Source organism: Astatotilapia calliptera, chromosome 10 (genome assembly GCF_964374335.1).
Source record: "Astatotilapia calliptera chromosome 10, fAstCal68.1, whole genome shotgun sequence".
Taxonomy (NCBI): domain Eukaryota; kingdom Metazoa; phylum Chordata; class Actinopteri; order Cichliformes; family Cichlidae; genus Astatotilapia; species Astatotilapia calliptera.
In genome coordinates, this window is record NC_137431.1 from 5,040,262 (window position 1) to 5,060,365 (window position 20,104).

At 40.8% G+C, this 20,104-nt stretch overlaps 1 protein-coding gene across 6 annotated transcripts in view; it reads left to right on the plus strand.

Annotated features, from left to right (window-relative positions):
• robo3 (roundabout, axon guidance receptor, homolog 3 (Drosophila)) overlaps positions 1 to 20,104 on the plus strand; it is a 164,545-nt gene that overhangs the window by 97,008 nt on the left and 47,433 nt on the right. For all 6 annotated transcript variants that reach the window (XM_080306989.1, XM_080306990.1, XM_080306988.1 and 3 more), the window contains exons 3-4: positions 19,100 to 19,257; positions 19,820 to 19,940. In XM_080306989.1, the coding sequence (XP_080163115.1) occupies positions 19,100 to 19,257; positions 19,820 to 19,940 (279 nt within the window). The remainder of the gene's footprint in view (positions 1 to 19,099; positions 19,258 to 19,819; positions 19,941 to 20,104) is intronic.

A 20,104-nucleotide genomic window follows, 5' to 3' on the forward strand; every position in this document is an offset into this window, starting at 1 on the left:
CAGCAGCATGGTAATGTTCTCCACCAGCTGCCTGATATGAAAAATATGATTTTCAGTGGATGAGTCTCCATGAGGACTTCAGGGTCAATATCCTTTACTATACCTACATACTTACCATGGAAAGGTTTGTGTTTGTTTTTATTCACCGCACTAACAGAGTGACACTACCATCACCACTCCTACTAAACTCTGCAGCAGCAGAACTCTCAGTTGCTCAGAGATAACAGACCCATCCTCTTTGTGTTTGCGTGTGTGTGTGTATTTGTGTGACCTCAGAGGTGTATTCATGCTTCACTAATGGGATTGTAGGTCTCGGCCTTGCGGAGCACAGAGCTGGTGGTTATTCTGATCTTAGAAAGGGGGGATCAGATGGCCGGAGTGAAGCCGTCAGCTTAACCCCCTCTGTATGATCCCACCGTCTGCTGGTCGTTGAGCTAGACCCACTAGCCAAACACTTCTCTAGAGGATAACCATGAATTAATTAGACCATTGAGTGTGTGTGCGCGTGTGTGTTCCGAGAGACAAAAGCCAAAGGGTGAGGGGTTAGACTGGGGGTTGGGGGGCATTGACAACAGGTGATGTAGCCTCCTCCCCCTCTTCAACAACAGTGTAACACAGAGGCCATGGGGGATGCAGACAACAATAAAGGTCCCGTGCTCCAACTGTTGTGTCCAATCACGCCCCATTGTGTTTCTGCGCTACTGATCGTAGGCACTGCACTGCCTTATACACAAGGTCCTCTGCTAAATCACAGTGCTAGTTGGTAGCATGAATATGTTGCATTTGTTCTTTAAGATATTCAAGATGAACTAAAATTAACCATTTGAGCCATCAGCACAACTGAAGGGTTGTTTTCTCTGTCTGTGAAGACCTAGCTTTGAAGGTTCAACTGACTAAACATGGCACCCACTCACTACATGCACCCATGTGTTGGTGTTGTTCCTGCATCATCATAGTGATGTTACCCAAATTAATTTTAGTCATGTTGGTTTGCTAGTGATAGTTTAAAAATGCATTAGCTAACTTCTTGGCTAATGCTAACTGAATGCTCCGACAACGTAACTGTTCAGTTGCACTGTTGATCCTTTTATAAACATTATTATGATGGTCTAGGAACAACATCAGATTGTGCCTGTTACACATATCCAAGAAAATTTACTGCCTAGAGTGCATGTGTGCATTATTTTATGTTATCAACAGTCACACAAAGAACCAGAAGAAGAAATCACCAATGTGGAACTGAAACTAGATAATGTTTGCCATTTTTGCCTGAAAAATGTGAAAAATGTTAGGGCCAATGGACAACAATTTTGCTTTGTTGTAGGGCTGCCAAAGTAAATAGGCTTCTAGGAGTTTGGCTAACAGGGAGGAAACCAAACATCACAGTGAACAATTTGGAATGAACACATGTACTTTTGCACCCCTAGTCTGCATATATGTATTAGTCATGTGATTTGGTTAAGAATATAATTCATTGTTGGCAGTCTTACAGGATGCATAATGACCTCCTGTTTGAGCTCATTGAGGCCAACAATAGCCCTCTGGCAGAATTACACAAGGGGTGTGTGGTGTGAATGTATTGCTCCAGGGCACAGAATAGAAAGAAAAGCAAATCTGGAAGTTGGTAGCTTAGTAGACACAAAGATTGAAAGGGTGATAAAGCACCAATCATTTACTCGGTTTTAGGTTACATGCTAAATGTATTCCTGTAATTATTGTTTGTATGTAGTTGAAAGGCCATTGTTTTGCATTGCCTGATATTGCTCTGCACAGGGCAGAAGTAGAGCTAGGGTAAACCTACCCAGACTGCTCTGCTCTTTTGAGCCTGAGCCCCCTGCAGCAGCACTCCTACTGCACCAATGGCGAAGCCTCATTGAAATTAATAAAGATTATGTGTTTTTTAATGTGCTGCTAATGTCGGTCTGAGTGTCTGTAGGGGGAATCATGATAAAACACAGCTAGAGAGAAAGCAGAACAACAACTATAATGACAGCAATAATCAGATGCAACCATGGAATACCCGGCAAGGCAAAAAACAAGACAAATACAAGAATCATGGAAAGTGGCAGTTTGGTAAGAGCTACGGAGGGGATAGCGTAAAATAAATCCATCAATTCATCAGAAACAACATGACGCAGTGCACATCCTGGAGAGTTCCAGGCATCTTTCATGACATACAGTGAGCACGAGAGGCAAACGCAATCAATGCTTGCTTTGAAAGAAATCAATCAAATGCAATCAGAGTATTATAACAGAGCAGATAAAAAGAGCGTTTGTTAAAGCAACAGAGGCACAAGTATCCAAGTAGACATTAAGCCTCAAAATAGAGCAGTTTGCAGGACTCTTTGCTGTAACTGAACCAAGAGCTATTGGGAATGTCATTATATTATTAAACAACAGATTGTTGTCGTTTATGAGCACATCTTAATTAAAGGAAAGGTCAGTGGAGAGTATTAGCAGAAAACGGCTGTCAGAACTGAAGATTTAGTTTTGGTTGACTTTATTTAGTCGCTGGACAATGCAGTCCAGTCAGTATGTTCCATCCTATCCTGGTGACTGAAAACCCTAAAATCATTAGATCATAGATCCCAGTAGATGGGAATCTCATTTCAATTGGTGTATAGTCCATCTTAAGTAGTCTTAAGAGTCATCCTTGTTATTTGTCAGTCAATTCAGCAATCATTAGTCATCTCGCTCTAGTAGTTGGACAGCTTCTCATTACTGCTCCCCTCGAGCTAAATTTAGGTTAAATATGGTAAAGTATATATATGATGATTCTAATGATTTCTTAGCAGAAAATATCTTTCTGTCCCAAATCACTACTGTTAAATGTTAAATTATCATTGCTCCCTGTCTCCATATAAATAAGGAGTTTATGTTCTTCACTTGTATCCTAAGGACTGCTGTGGTCTTATTAAGACCAATCTCTCAATTCTTTCGCAATTCAATCATGTTTTACTGTATAAATAGTTCACCTTACGTGCATTAATTTAATAACGTGGTTAGCCTACTCAACGTAAATTACACACGGACAACATTAAGCGACTCACCCAGAGAAGAACGGCTGCTGTTGCCATCATCATCCGTCATCATTTCTGCTACACTGGCAGGGCTAGGGGCCAGGACTCTCCTCTTCGGGTTCTTGGGTGATGTTGCGTCTGATAACAGGCACCACACCCGCAGTAGGTGTGCTCGGTGTGAGCTCTTGCAGCAAGCTATCAAATACGGTGCATTTCTCGGCTTTAAAAAAACCCGTTGCCAGGTGTTTCATCAGATTCGAGGTGTTACCTCCTCTGCACAGTATCAGCTTAAAGCACTTGTTGCAGGCTGCTGAGTTTGCATCTTTTGCTGTGAAGTACAGCCAGACTTTGACTGCTTTGCCTTGGGCATTTTTAATCTGTAGCTCTGCTCTAAAAGAACGTACGTACCTGGGCCCGCCTACTATCCTTGGAAAGGTAAAATGATTGGCTAGAATTCAAAGTGTATGACATCTCAGGAAAAAAAAAAAAAAAGCACCGAAATAAAGCACCGAAATAAAGCAACGAAATGTGCGCTGCTTTTCGGTCTGGTTACTACCGTTTATGTCAGGTACCGGTACCCATCCATACTCTTGACACATACTCTATGGTGCTGACGAGGAGCACTCAGGTATTTGGCTGTTGTCAAAGTGGCTTTGGTCTTTACTCCTACCCATTTGTCACAATTTAGTTCATTTTGGAAAGTTTCCGTAGTTTGATATATGCCATTGTGAGATATGTGAGGTGTGTTATTCTGATCCTGCATGGTCACAGTCCTTACTGGTTTACATCTTCATTTAGCCACAAAAGTTTTCCTTTTTTTATTATTCAATGCCAGAATAATACAGATCAGCAGTTCTTTGTGGTAAAAGAGGCATTTCAGGGGGACTTAAGCATATTTGACCTATGTGCAAATGGTAGCTATGAGGGCAAACGGCTGTGGAGAATGCTTATTGATTTCTACTGGTGTGTATTTGCACAAGATTCATTTCTCCTTAGGATGCATTTGTGTTAGAAAAGGTCAGTGAACAGGGGCTTTAGTCATTCAAGCAGAGCTAAAGGGATTTCTGCTCCAAGATCCATCTGTTTTTGGAGTTTGTTGACAGGGCGGAAAATTAAAACTGTTGCTCTTCCCTCCCTCAGTCCTACCACAGCCACCCCTTCCCTGTTAGTGCAGGGTTATGATCAGGCATGGCATACAAACAGGCTAAAAAGTGTGCTGGGCACATGGCAGGATGCAAGTTTGGACCATCTGCTCCAGCTATGTGAACACATTTGAGTGTTTTCAATAGGGAGAGCTGCTGCATCAGTTGGGCAACAGCCATAAGTTGTTTAAGTGGACAGAGAGAGCTGACAAGGGGTTAGTTGACACAGACACCGGCTTGTCTCCAACAAAAAGATGCTTATGTTGCATGTGTCAATGACTGGTTTGCACCTCTCTGCTTTTGACTGTGTGGCAGGAAAGGCGACCTAACAGTGAAAGAACATGAACGCATAAAAGAGACGGGGCTGTGTGTGTACCTGTGTGTCCAGTCAACACTGCTGAGACAACTGTTGTGATTCGGCTTCTCTAGATTTTGCTTTGGTTTTTGTCAGTGTATTTCCAAGTAAACATTAAGTGAATAATTTAAAGGGATTTTTAAGCAGATGCCAAAACTTTACAAAAAAAAGAAAAGAAAAGAGTGGTTTTCCCTTTTCAGTGACTGCAGGGTTTATGCAAGTTTTATGTTAAGGTTAGGTGCTATTGTTGGTCTGACCATAGTCTAAATTCTTCTCATAAAGTTTCACTTGAATTGCCTTATTGTTAGAGCTGAATTCAGCTCTAACAATAAGGCTCATTGCCACCATCCCACGCAGTAGTCAATAATTAATAGTGTTGTGTAGGGGCATCCATTGTTCATAGTTGACTGTGCACCCCAATTCACTTAAGGTCGAGTTAAAGAGTGTTTATGGTTTTCCAGATGGATGAACTACAGTAGCCTTGATTGGACCTGAGGGTCAGTTCAGGGCATCTTGGGTTATGGGTTGATGGGGGAGCTTCAGTTGCTTTACAATGGGCGTCTCAATAGCTCTCAGGGACCCTTTTATTCTGCTGCTCTAGGTTAACGTTATGTGCCTAGAGCAGCAGGATGCTAGATTAAAGTAATCCTCTTTTCAAGGCCAGACAATTGTTTTATTAGCTGACCACACACAGGAGGTACAACCACCTCTGTATTGTCATGGGGGACCCTCTGGGAACCGTTTCGGGTGGTATTGGTGGCGGGTGGGCAGATGGAGAGAGGAGGATTGTCATTTCCGTTCTCCTTAGCAATGATATGCATACATTACCAATGCGCCAATTCTCCTTGGTTAAGCTTTTGTATGCTTTCTGAATGTAAGTGTTTGGGTAGAGGAGATTAAACGATTCGGCGATCAATGAACACACATTCCTGCACCATACCTTGGTATGTGGAACATTTTAAACGGAATAATTTCATTCATTAAATTGTAACATGACACATATACGTCTTATAAGTGGTATACAAACATTTACTTACCAAGTCTCATATTTGTCGACATATTCATTGAATTGCACATCATATCACATTAAGTGCATATTTGCATATCCTCCTCTCCTTTCTCTTGCTTTTTGTAACTTGTGGTCCAAATGTTTTTTCCTTGAATTGTTTTTCCCATCTTGTTTTTGCCAAACAACTCTCATCAAAATGCTGTTTCATCTCCTCTTTTGCTTGCTTGCTAAAGGCATGGCACATTTCCAACTGAAGCAGAAAATGGCCTTTAAACCCTCTCCAAGATGTGTGTGTATGTTTGTGCTGGGAGATTGTTCTTGCAAGCTTTTTTTCCCCCCACAACCCTGTCAGATCACGTGTGAGCTACATCGCCTGACCATTTTATTCCACTCAAGCTGAATTAAATATTGACAAATAGTTTGACTATTTCACAAATAGCTGTGGTAATTTGAGGAGACATCTCATCATCATGTCCATGAGAGGAGCATTCTTTTTTGGGGGGGAACAAACCATTGTGTGGCTTCAGGATTCAACTTCATATGCTCCCCAGACGATGTATACCAGTTTCAAGTTAACAAAAAGTCCTTTACTATCAATCCAAGATAATCAACTGCCTTCTTTTTTTTTATCATCAAACATACACTTTTGGAAACCATGAGCCACTAAATCAGTACACAACTTCATTTAGTTGATAGATCTGATATAGACTGAACATTGAACAGCCATTCACCTTGACCATACCCCGTCTAGAGGGCACAATCTAGCACTGTATATCATAAATTCCTGTAAGGACAATATGGCAGTGTAGAAATAAATCTTAACTAAAGCTTTTTGATAATGTGATTGTATTGATCCACACCAGGAAATTGTTTTTTTCTTACTTCTAGCTGCAGATGAAAGGTCAGAAGTCAGGGACAGCTGGCTTCTCTGTTTAAAGAATACCTCTGTTGGTCCGTGCTATGGCTTCCTATTACTTTCATGAGCCAGGGAGCCACCGGTGTTAGTTTAATTCCTAAAGCATTAAAGTGTCAGCACATAGTTTGGTCTGCACGCTGCCCAGGTCTGGGTAGTCATGTGCATCCCACCAGGAATTGCTCTGAAACACGAAGATGGAAATAAAAAGGCACAGAGACTCGTGTGCTCTCTTTCACACATACACAGACACACATGGCATGACATGCCAGTGGAGTTTTGCAGTGGATTAACCTCAAGGTTGCTGGGTGGGTGAGCACAGCCAGAGATTCAGCATGCTCAGAATTGGGATGAGAACCTTCTGCTGAACCACACATAGGTGAACACGCCCCATTCTCTGATGTTGGAAGGATTTGCACTTAAATGAGAATATGTTTGTGTGTCATAGTTTACAGTAAACTGGCTTCATTTGTGTGTGTTTGCACAAACTTGGGAGATTTTTATTAGTCTTTTGTTAGTGGGAGGGGCCGGGCTAGGGTTGGGCAGGAGAGCTGTAGGGCTTCTTCAGTGTGAGAAGATTTTGCCTGCCAAGTAGTATTTTAATATGCCCCCCCACTTGACTTTTAATATGGCTATTTCAATCAAATGGACCTAGCATTGCCTCAGGCTTGTTCAGCTCTGAGTGGGTTCATGAGTGTGCGTCCAAGTGTAAGGGGGAAGAAAGGGAGGGATAGCAAAGATCCAGCAAGAGACATGCAGGGTTTGCCAAGGCCTTTGATATCATATAAGCATGATATATATTGAGTCTTGGTGCTCCAGAATAACGTGCACCACAGTGTTTGTGGGGTTTTCTTTTAAATGACCATTAATCTGCTTAACATTGGCTAGATCTGACTATCACCTGGCAAATCCAGCCTTTGTTTATACAAATTATATTTACGTCCTACCATCTCCAGGATTATTTATTATTTTATTTTTATTATTTTTATTACAAAGATTATTTTGATTATTTTTTCAGTTGAATTGAATTTGTTGAATTTATAGAGTGCCACTTAATGATATTCACGAAAGAGATTCTTTATATTCTAAAATAAACACCACATTAGAGAAAGAAACCCAAAAATGAGAGAATCCTTTATCAGAATCAGAATACTTTATTAATCCCTAGGGGAAATTATTTTTTGTTACAGTGCTCCATTATAAACAAACATTAACAAAGACAGACAATACACTAACTAAGAATAGCACAATATATACAGGCATATATATATACATAAAAGTCACTTATTAGTAAATAGCTGAAAAAGAATGAGTAATAAGTTGGTGACAGTGGGAAAGAAGAACTCCTTTTTTTTGCCTGTCCCATTTGGTTCTTTAGCCATCAGAATTGTTGTCTGAAGACCAACAAGGATACCTAATGGATTTACTTTGCCAAATGGATCATCGTGGCATTGCCGTATTGGTCCATTTGATCGACCTTTGTTTTTATTATTTATTATATTTTATTTTCAGATGTTACAGACGGGACAGACATGAGTGAGGGATAGGAAAGGGAGAAAGAAAGAGGAAGGAAAAGAAAAACAGAAGGGTATATATATATATCTATATCCATAGGTCCCTCATCCTATTCATGTAGCCCCTTCCGCCGGGGTTACTTGCTCAGTGAATACCTCATTGCTCAGTGAATACCTCAGGCAGCAGAAACCCAAGAAAGAGGAGGGAGACAAGGAACCATCATGGAAGGACAGGCACCTGCACGGTATGTACCACCGGCAGATAGAGGAGGTGGCTGATATCCAGAAATCCTACCAGTGGCTGGACAAAGCTGGACTGAAAGACAGCACAGAGGCACTAATCATGGCAGCACAAGAACAAGCTCTGAGCACAAGATCCATAGAGGCTGGGGTCTATCACACCAGGCACCCCAGGTGCAGGCTGTGTAAAGATGCCCCTGAGACAATCCAGCACATAACAGCAGGGTGCAAGATGCTAGCAGGCAAGGCATACATGGAACACCATAACCAAGTGGCCGGCATAGTGTACAGGAACATCTGTGCCGAGTATAACCTGGAAGTCCCGAGGTCAAAATGGGAGATGCCCCCAAGGGTGGTGGAGAATGACCGAGCTAAGATCCTGTGGGACTTCCAGATACAGACGGACAAAATGGTGGTGGCTAACCATAGTGGTGGTAGACAAACAGAAGAAGACGGCCGTAGTGATCGATGTAGCGGTTCCGAATGACAGCAATATCAGGAAGAAGGAACACGAGAAGCTGGAGAAATACCAAGGGCTCAGAGAAGAGCTCGAGAGGATGTGGAGGGTGAAGGTAACGGTGGTCCCCGTGGTAATCGGAGCACTAGGTGCGGTGACTCCCAAGCTAGGCGAGTGGCTCCAGCAGATCCCGGGAACAACATCGGAGATCTCTGTCCAGAAGAGCGCAGTCCTGGGAACAGCTAAGATACTGCGCAGGACCCTCAAGCTCCCAGGCCTCTGGTAGAGGACCCGAGCTTGAAGGATAAACTGCCCGCAGGGGTGTGCTGGGTGTTTTATATATTTATATTATATATATATATATATATATATATATATATATATATATATATATATATATATATATATATATATGTGTATGTATGTATGTATGTGTGTGTGTGTGTGTGTGTGTGTGTGTGTGTGTGTGTGTGTGTGTGTGTGTGTATATATATACCATGACTCAACATATGAATATTACCTGATGCTGCTGAAGTGAAGCTGAGCAAATGTTTGGCATAATTGTCAGATTGGCATAATTTTAAAAAGTTTACATTTCTTCGGTAGTAAACAACAGAAATGAGGCTTTCTTGTCTGAGGTCATTTTTGAAAAAACAAACATATAAAGCATGAACCACATCAAGTAAGGTACATGTCACGATGCAACTCCGAACTAACGTTGTGCTTCCAAGTTGGTCTGATCTTCCAACAACACACACACACACTCACACACACACTAGCGTCCCTCTAGTCTGTGTGAGATAATGAGCGCCTTTTGTGTCGTCTCGCTGATGCATGTGGGGCGAGACGATGTGGCCTCACAGTCATATTGACTCTAGACTTCACCGCTGTCAAGCATTACCTCTTAACCACTACTACCCAGTACTTGCTGCTCCTCATCCATCCTTACACTATCACCTTTTAAACACGTCTGGGTTTGATAAGACACTGAGACCACTGACATTGCTGGGCATTTAGGCTACAATAAAAGCCATGAAACATCGCACCTTGAAATGTAAAGCGCTTTGGGGTCCATAGGGACTAATTATTAGTCCTTTATTTATCCAGGTAAAAAATCTCATTGAGATTAAAAATCTCATTTTCAAGAGAGACCTGGCATCATGGCAACAAAAGTCAAAATACACATACCACATAAGTATATAACATTTAAAACAAATACAATATCCCATACCAACATGTGTAAAATATACAATAACAGATCAAATTAAGAGTACATTAAAAACAATCACACTGAGTAAAAGAGTTATTCTCTCGTTCCTTTAAGACAGACTTAAACTCTCCCAAGGTAACCAATTCTGATAATTTCAGTTCCTTCTGCAGATTATTCCAGGAAGCAGGGGCAGCGTATTTAAAAGCCTTTTCCCCCAAAGTAAAGCGCTATACAAATACAGGCCATTTACCATTTGACAGATAACTATATCTGTTTTCCCCCTGCCCCAAACAGGGGAGGGGCACTCTTGGTTTCTCACATTTTAGCGCTTATTTCAATTTTGGGTGGTAATTTATATTAAGTGACTGTGATAGTATATATTAAAGCATCGTAAACAGAATCAGAGCATGACATGAATATTGAATCCAATGTAATTTTCTTGGGCTTGCTTCATGATTGTGTTGTAAGAGGAGGTTTATCTATGTTAATAACAGGCTTATAATCTGCTTGTAATGCATCATGGGGACTTGTGGATGTCATTTCAGTGTTGTCTGAGCACAGTGGCTAATAATTGGTTTTCCAGGGGTTTGCTGTGAGACATGCTAGGGCTTTCGTCTAATGTCAATTTGGACTGCAGAGATTTTTCTGTCAGCTTCTGTCCAGGATTGGTAGCCACTTCAGTGCTCTATCAAATTTATTATTTGAGTTGCTTTCTTTTCAATGCATGACCCTTTTAATCACAGTGAGAAAAAAGTGACTTAGTTCTCAGGCTTTAGGACCTAATTTTTTTCATCTAAACAAGGAAATAATTTTTCGTGCTCTTATCAGTATATCTAGTGAGAGCAGCCATTAGGTTTAGTGGTTGCATGGAGAGAGTCTTGTTAAGGTTGGGTGGGTGGGGGTGGGCCAGCTGCTGTGGCTGTTAAATGGACTCAGCAGTAGCACTCGTGCTATGGCACATTAAGGAACAAAAGAAGATGGAGGGAATACATTTGTTGGTGGAAGTGGACCTGACATCAGTGAACACGTTATCCAAGTGTGTTCTTGAAGGGGGAGGCATCAAGCAGCACTACTTGGGCTGAGAAGGTGACCCTTGTGGGCTTCTCAAAGGAATAACTGAAATATCCTCTTGATGTGATTCTCATTCATTTAACTTCAGCTCAATTTTACTACTGGCCACACGAGCATTTCCAGGAACCTAAACCACATTATGTCGTTTAGTCAAGGCCATAAAATACACAGGTCAAAAAACTAAATGGCAGCACCAGGACACAAAATGGAATTGCACTTCAAACCAAGTCATGACATTCCACATTTCAGGTCAGAGAATGTAGATAAAGAAATGGTAAGAGCTTCATCACAGTGTGTGTGTGTGTGTGTGTGTGTGTGTGTGTGTGTGTGTGTGTGTGTGTGTGTGTGTGTGTGTGTGTGTGTGTGTGTGTGTGTGTGTGCACTGCGGGGGATTTGTAATCTCCAGTCAGCCTGTAGATTGCTCTGAGCTGGTCATATTGGATGCAGACGGTGCTTTACTGTATTTGCTGCTACAGCTGCTGTGCAGCATATCTGCACAAGTGTGAGTATTTGTATTGGGTGTGGTGATGAGGAGGAGGAGGAGGATGGTGCTTACAAGGACATCTGTCTCCAACTGTGAGACCCCCACCTCCCCCACGTCCTCTAAAGGCCTTCCATCACCAGGGAAGCAACACGCATACACACCAATATCCTGCGTGGGCCGTTTCATCATGGTGTAATGGCTGATAGGGATCGGAGGGGGTCCACTCGGGGTAATGACAGTGGCTGATAGAAGGTGGCTTCTGATGAGGGCCCCTGATGGGCCTGAGGGCCTAGACTGATATTGCCTTGAGGAACAAGCAGCACCTATAGGGAACAGATAAGATGTATATATATGTGTTTTTGTGTGTGTGTGTGTCTAAGCAGGCCTGATAAAGGGATAAGAAGGATGTTGTACTTGAGCAAAGGCACAAAAAACATCAGCATGTCTTTGCATGTGTTTACACCAAAACAGATTGCTTCATGTCAGGAAAGGATGTAAGCTGATGGATTGACACATGACCAGCTCAATCCCCCACAGCAGAGCTTGAACCTGAAGCTTTTTTTCAGTTCCCCCTCCTTCCACCGTATGAATATTTATTCTTTTGTGTGTGTGTGTGTGTGTGTGTGTGTGTGTGTGTGTGTGTGTGTGTGTGTGTGTGTGTGTGTGTGTGTGTGTGTGTGTGTGTTTCACTCCTTGGAACATTAATGACAGTGATAAAGGCATTTAATCAAAAGTGAGCCAGAGCTAACACCCAGAGGTGTTTTTTATGTCCAATTAAATGCTTAAGTGGTGCACTGATATACAGAAGGGTCCTTATACTTTACCCACGTGGTAAATCACACTAGTCTCTTGGTCACAAATAAGTATTACTTCTGTACTTTTTTTTTAATGAAACAGATTAGCTATGATGGCTTCATTTTCAGGATGAGTACTCTATAATTTTCAAATCAATCATTTTGTACACTACAAGCTGTTGTGGAAAGGCTGACAGTAATCAAACAGATATGGTAGCACGTAAGAGAGGGTGATGATGTGTAAATCTGTTTTCAAGAGATTAAAAGTGTGGATGCAAAAAGAAATCTCTTTAACTATTGTTTAAGTGGGTGATTATTTTCTCGTCTGGGCTTTTTGTTGATAAAATTCTTGTTAAAAATACCCAAACTGGTCTATTTGGGAACTTTGTTTGAGATCAGTATGGTGAAAAGTTTAGGTTTTAGGGTTCTGAATGAATCCATAGAGACCATTGAGCATTGCTTAAAAGTATATGAATTAAGATGTTTAAAGCTCATTCTATTAAGAAATGAACACAAAATATCTGCTGACCACTCTGCTCTTTGACAAGTCTTAAAATGAGATAAAAAGAGCAACAAACCATGACATATTGTACCATTTCAATATTTATGTTGCAAAAATTAAGCCAAAATGCAGAAACAGTGTGTGAAGTGTGTAGGAATTAAGAGAGAAAGAAGCTGCCAGATGCTTCTTATCAGATTATTAAATCATCAGCAAGTGTGACTACCTCTTGTTTCTTGACCATAATGCACAGTGCCATGTTTGACAAAAAAACAAACACAGCGTATCAGAATCAACAAAACAAGAATTAAGGTGCCTAATCAAAGTCCAAACATCAACCACATTGAAATGTTGTGGCGGAACCTTAAGAGGGATGTGCATAAAGGAATTTCTGCAAATCTCAAGGAACTAAAGTAACTTTATAAAGAAATCCTTTCACAAAGATGGAAGTAGAGCTGGGCGATATGAGATTTTTTCATATCACGATATGTTTTTTTCATTTCAGGCGATAACGATATCTATCACGATATAAGCCAAATAACTATATTTGTAAGATTTAAATGTGCCGTTGCTCACAAGTAAAATGTGAAATAATCAGCAGCTTGTTTTTATTTAAATATTTATTTCCCATAATAAGTTCAACAGGGTAGATGTACTTAAGGAACATGAGACTTTTTCAGATAAATAAAGGCAAATATTGCAAACTACACAAAAGGCAGCCGCTAAAGCGTTTAAGTTTCAAAATAGAACAAACGAAACAGACTACTAAATTGTCAATTCCACTTAGAAACAAAATATTAATTCTAAAAATAAATCTTAGTTTGTTTTACAGAAGAACAGAAAAAACTGACTAACTTTTGTCAATATCAAATAAACTGAGAACTAAAAGGAAATTCTCAATCTCTCCTTGTTGTATAGCTGAGCTTTTCAAACAGTTGTAACAGTTACTTTAGTCTGACAAAAGCCGAATGACGAATTAGCGCTTCCAGTCAGAGACTGAGGCTACGTCCACACGTACACGGGTATTTTTGAAAACGGAGATTTTCCGTTTTCGTTTTAAAAAATAATCCCGTCCACACATAAAGGTAGAAATGAAGGAAAACGCTGCTATGAACATGCCAAAGCAGCAGGTGGCGCTAGATTCCTAACCGTGCAGAAATGTTGGCCAATCAGAAGTCTAGAAGCCTCGGTGGGAAAAAGTAAACAAAGCTGGGGCATAGAAGCAGAACCGAGTCGTAAGTGTGGAGGGACAGTAACTGTGTGTATATGTAAGCATTTAAACACTGCAGAGAGTAGAATTAACAGTAACAGTATTGTAGAAATTCATTTCACTGAAACAATAACGTGGCGCACAGTGTGACGCATGCACCAGTTTATTGTATTTCCAGACTTGCTTTCGGCACAATTTACAGTGCACGCTACTCTGTTTTTTGTCAGACTTGAAATAGCCGAAATACCTTCACACTACGGAACTTCTATGGCTCTTCCGTTTGACAATCTCTCCGGCGTTGGAACCATCATCTGTTTTCTCTTCGGTCACGCTCGGTTGATTTTTCTAGTCGGCACACTCATTTCCTCCATTACGCGCTGGCTCCATTACCCGCTGGCTGCTTCCCAAACAAACACACGTGCGGCTTGGCACTTGTGCTATACGTAACAAGTCACGTGACGTGACGCTGCGGCTGTGATTGGTTCGGCTCTGCGCTACTTAATTTGGATTGGCTGACCTTTTTTTTTGTTTTGTTTTTTTAAGAGGACAAGAGCGACGAGGTCTATCGCGATAGCTTAATTTCTCTATCGAGTAAAAGTTATATCGCGATACATATCGTTATCGTTCTATCGCCCAGCTCTAGATGGAAGAGACTAAATATAGAACATAATTACTTGGAGTGAAGGTGGTTTTACAAGCTATTAAATATGGGATCACACAGTGTTTTTGGTGTTTTGGCTTCATTTTTGATAAATAAATCATGCAGTTAAATATTATGTAACAATGTAACAAGTCGTGTTGTTGTTCATCTAATATTTGTACTTTAAGGACTAGTAAAGCGCTATACAAATACAGGCCATTTACCATTTAATAATTTGAAATTTGGCAAGGTTCAAGAAGGAAGGAATGTGTTTTTGTAATAATTTTTTGACATATAAAACCTTAAAACTGAGAGTCTCATAGGAACCGTGAAGAGGCCACTAGGAAAGCTGCAAACACCAAATACCTGCAGAGAATAAGGCAAGTCCTGAGGAGTCAGCTGAATGGGAAGAACAACATATTTCATTTCCTTCAAGATCTTTCTTTCATTCAGAACTTACGCCTTGGCGGTCGTCAGGTACCCTGCTGGGATAATAAGCTGAACAAATATATATCTAAAATAAAATTGAAATGTAAAATTGTTATCAAATATGAAATGATCAGTAATGCTTGGTTTAAATACCACAATGAATGAAATAGCTGACAAATAAAGAAACCTCATGGATTGATCTTATGAATCCCATTTTGCCACAACATTGTCCACAACTGTTTGAATTTGGACAAATGTGTATTGTCATAGTTGTATGTATTTGAATGGGAGAAGCTTTTCACTGTCCATTTGCAGGATTTTCACTTTAATCTTGTGTCTCGTATCTCCTTATTTTCTATGTCTGTGCTTTGATTAAAGTGCAGCATTCAAGCCCAGTGGTGGGGATTACTCTGGCTTTGTTGAAGGGGTTTAAAGAAAGGGTCAAAGTGCACCCTCTTAATTTGGGCCCCCAAGGGCCTCTAGGTAAGTGCCGGTGCCTAATTAACATCTAGAGACCCTTTTTTTGCTCAGGTTTGGTGCTTGTGGAGGGGTAGAATGGGAAGGATCAGGGGCCCCTGGAGCCATGATTTCACTGTGGTGTGTGACAGGTCATCGCTGCAGTCCTTTAACCCCACAGCATGGTAATTCAGACCTTCGGTCCAATCAGCTGTCCTATTTCATTTCTCCCTTTGCGTGACAAGATGGGATCCTGAGCAATTTAGTCAGGTTTTTGTAATCTGCTATGAATAGTGGTAAGAGAAATGTTGGCAGCAGGCATAGATAAGGTCAGGGGTGTAGTTTGGCATATCAAACAAGGATTGGAGTGACCAGTGGGATTCAGCAAGCCCCAAATACTCTGTGGCAAAGTAATTGGCCATCAGGATATGGGGCAGAATGCAGTCATAAGCTGTCGTTTTAGCCCCGAAAGAGGCACAGATAAAGACAACGGTAACGTAGTAGTTCAAATGAACTGAGTAGACGGGTATTTTTTCAAGGCAAACATAAGTACCAGCTGTGTTAGCTAATGAGAAAATGAAAAATATCCTATTCTCTGCTGAAACACCAATATACCCGTTTCCCATGACCTTGATTACAAACAGAGCTGACTGAGTTATCCCCACTCTCACATTCAAAGAGGACACAACGCTATCTTGACAGGAAGAAGAATGAGCCTTTGTGGTGTACAGGCTGACACTGAGATACCACACAAAGCCAGGTGATTCAGATAAAGAAATGCTCTCATATGAATGGATAGATGGATGGGCCGATAGATATATGGATGGTGATGATAACCATAATATCCTGGGGGCTTTCTTGGCCTGTGGGCGTTGACATGAGGGGAGATGTGTCATTAATCAGATGAGCCAGTGACCCTCCCCTGTTGGCCTGTGACATTACAGCGACATTGCTGCTGTTCCACTCCAAAGGTCCATCACATATTCTTGTGTGCATAGACACTCATGTCTTATAAATATATTTAAGCATCTTCGCTCAGTCCTGAAATCTGATACCTTACAGTAAGCTATTAGCTTACAGTACTGTGCTGACAATTTAGGATAGTTTACTTTGATTAAATCTAAACATTTAGTTTTTAATTTAGTGTCAGTAAAGATGTCATTTGACCATTAAGCCCACCACCTGTTTCATAAATGTAGAGATTATCTCGTATTTATTGGAGTGCTTTTTCATAAATTCTGCACTGGTGCTGAGTTTAAAATTAAACACTAGGGATTACACCAGCCACCACAACTATGTGTTCCTGATGATCTGATCTGATTGATGGTCTGATATCTTTGAGCATAAGAGTAACACACGTTCAACACCGATTTTTGTAGTTTCCACCACAGCAGGTGGGTATTACAAACTACAGCCAGTCTGTGTCTGGCATAATGGCGCAACTGGTAATTAATAGAAAACGGCCTTGTTAAATAGGAAGCAGCAGGAAACACATTCTTTTCTATATTCAGTAGCTGTCTTTTGCATGTAGTGGCACAAGCCATGTGATGTACACTTGGGAGACCAGTAGAAATGTACTGGTACTAATGCAGTAAAACAGTGGTCCCCAACCTCTTTTCCAACACGGACTGGTTTATGTCCGACAATATTTTCACGGTCTGGCCTTTAAGGGCTCGTGGATGAATACAACAAAATAAAACCAGTACCAGTAGCAAAAGAAAGGAGATTCATTCATAACACACGGGAAAAGACCCAGAGAAACAATAAAAATAAACAATAATGATAAAAACCAATAAAAATCCTGAAAACCATAAGTTTCACACCTGCGCCTGGTACCAAACGACTCACAGACCAGTACCGGTCTGTGGCCCGGGGGTTGGGGACCGCTGCAGTAAAAAGAGCACTCACACAATAATGCAACTTCTTTCTCTGGTCTAAAATCTCCAACTTATTCATACCTCAAATTTGGGGAAAAAACGTAAAATGTGTTTCGTCTGTTTGAAATCACAAGGTGAGAAATTAATATAGAATTGCATTTAATTTGTTGTACATGTTATGCAACAGCAAGACAACCCTTTGAAATTTTCCCCGAACGTCACAAACATATCTGTCAGTTTTGTGCGCAGGGCATTTTAAAGAAGATTTGTGCTTTCATGGGGAGGTGATATACTCGACAGCTTTTTTGAGTAGTCTGTGAAGAACTGCCAGTGTAAATTAGGATGCCAGTTTTTGACATGACTTGCACTTTTAAGATGAAGTAACAGCTTTCTCTCTGTTTGACAGCCATAAGAGCCATGCAGATCTTTGAACACTCAGGAGAGACTTGAGAGACATGATTGGAATGTTATTATATTGATATGACTCACTGATATCAGCGAGACCCCCATAATGTATAAAAATCAGACATACCATCCTCTTACATTAATTAATCATCTATCAGCTCCTTGATGTTCAAATCTCTTGTCTCCTCATGCCTTCAAAGAAAACGTTGTGGAATATTTTAGGGCAGAACTGTAAAACCACTCAAAATTGTACTTTGAGAGAGTTGCCGAATGACTTTGGAAGTTTCTTAATAAATACTTAAGAAAATATGGCTTGATTTACTTTTCAGATCAGTTAGAGAGGCTTTTTGGAGGGTGTCTGGAGCAGATAAGAATGACACAGAAGTCTTTTCGTTGCTTGCAAATCCCTAGAGTGGCTTAGGCCAGACTTACAGCCTGCAGGCCGGCATTGGTGTTGGCCTGTTCCTCGTGGACCATTGTTGTCAGTACATCATCCCAGACAACAAAACCATCTTCCACATCTGTAATCTGAGAGGTCACAAAGCTCTAGAGACTGAACTGAGAAAAAAATAGCCCGATGCCTTCAGGTAAAAGCCACAAGATGTTGACTACAGAGGGATGAATTTGAAAGGAGGCACTGTGACCCGAAGAAAAATCTCTCATGTTTTATGAATAGACTCCAGCAAGGCATAAGAAAGGGAGTTATTTCTGAATTCAAAGTGACTTCCTGCAGTCGATGTAGTTGATTTATTTGATGTGTTTGTTTGAATGCTCATGTTTTTCTTGTGTGTATTTATGCATATATATTTGCCAAGGGAATGTGTGTGTTTATCTCAGAATGAGCTATTTACCTACTCGTGTGCACCACCTACAAGAGCCTTTTTTATTGATGTACTATGATGAAGCATGAATGACATCCAGTCAATGGAGACCTCAGGGACACAGTATCAATATTATCAACAGCAGTGCCTTACTATGTTTCCTATTATTCAACTCGGTGAAAGACGACTCTAAGATTTTCTTTTCACCTTTTTTGTTGATTTTAAAGGCTAAATATCGTTTTTACCACATATGACAATTATAAACCCATTTAAACAGCAAAAAGTTTACACTCATTCTGAGCCAGCTACAGAGAGCAGGATATTTGGCTTCTGCAAGCCAAGTATCTATTGGTTAGAGACTGAAGCCCAAGTTGTTCTCCAATGCATTCACTGGAGTGTGAGTGTTATACAGAAAGCACTGGTGACCAGTGTTGTGCGAATAGGTGAATTAAATGTTTTGCATAAAGCGCATTGTGTGCTCAAGTAGAGTAGAAAAGCACTGTATGACAGTCCATTTACCATCTGCCTTCGCATCTTCACCTTTTTTTCCCAGTTCTGAGAGATGATTTCCGTCAGACGCCCAGTGATGTGGTGGTGGCAGCAGGGGAGCCGGCTGTCATGGAGTGTATCCCTCCCAGGGGCCATCCGGAGCCCACCATTTCTTGGAAGAGAAACAACATCCGGGTCAATGATCGAGATGAAAGAATTACTGTAAGTTAAAAATAACCTAAACAAGTCTGGTTTAAGGTTCAATTGCATTTTACTTCTGGTGGAAGTTGTTACTAACTTGTCAGCTTTTTATACTTTTTTAAAATAAAATTTCAGGTAATTTTCACTCATTAATTTGTATTACTATTAACAGAAGACACTGAGCTGATAGATGTTAAAAGACACATTTAGAATACCAGACTTCCACACACATTACCCACTATGACCAAATGATGAATTGCGGCTTATTGAAGTTAGTTACCACAAACAGAGCAGTGAGTGATGCTTGTGTGACGACTGGCTTGGAGCGAGAGCCCTTGTCAAGTAATTTTAAGAACTAGCCAGAGAGCCATCTGTCATAACACACACTGAAAATGACAAAGTGGCTTCTCTCTCTCCTCACTAACATGCCTCAATATCCTGTTTCCAACATCTTTCCATGTCTTCTCTCTGTCCCCTCCTCCACCGTCGTGTTTCCTTTCGTCCTTGTCCACTTATCCACTCATCTGTTCCTTTCTGTTTCATCTTTCTGCTCTTCATTCTGTCTTTAACCCCTCGATTTCAGATCCGTGGAGGAAAGTTGATGATTTCAAACACCAGGAAAAGTGATGCTGGCATGTATGTGTGCGTTGGAACCAACATGGTTGGAGAAAAAGACAGTGATCCTGCTGAACTAGTGGTATTTGGTGAGTTGTTTTTACTGGGATTGTACTGTAATTAATCAAAGGACACTCAGCTAGCAAATATCGTCTGGGAAACTAAACATGAAGTCATACAGTCAACCTTATTAGTATCAAATAACCTTTTGGGAGCGTGCTTGATTGTTGTAGTGCTCACACAAACGTAATGG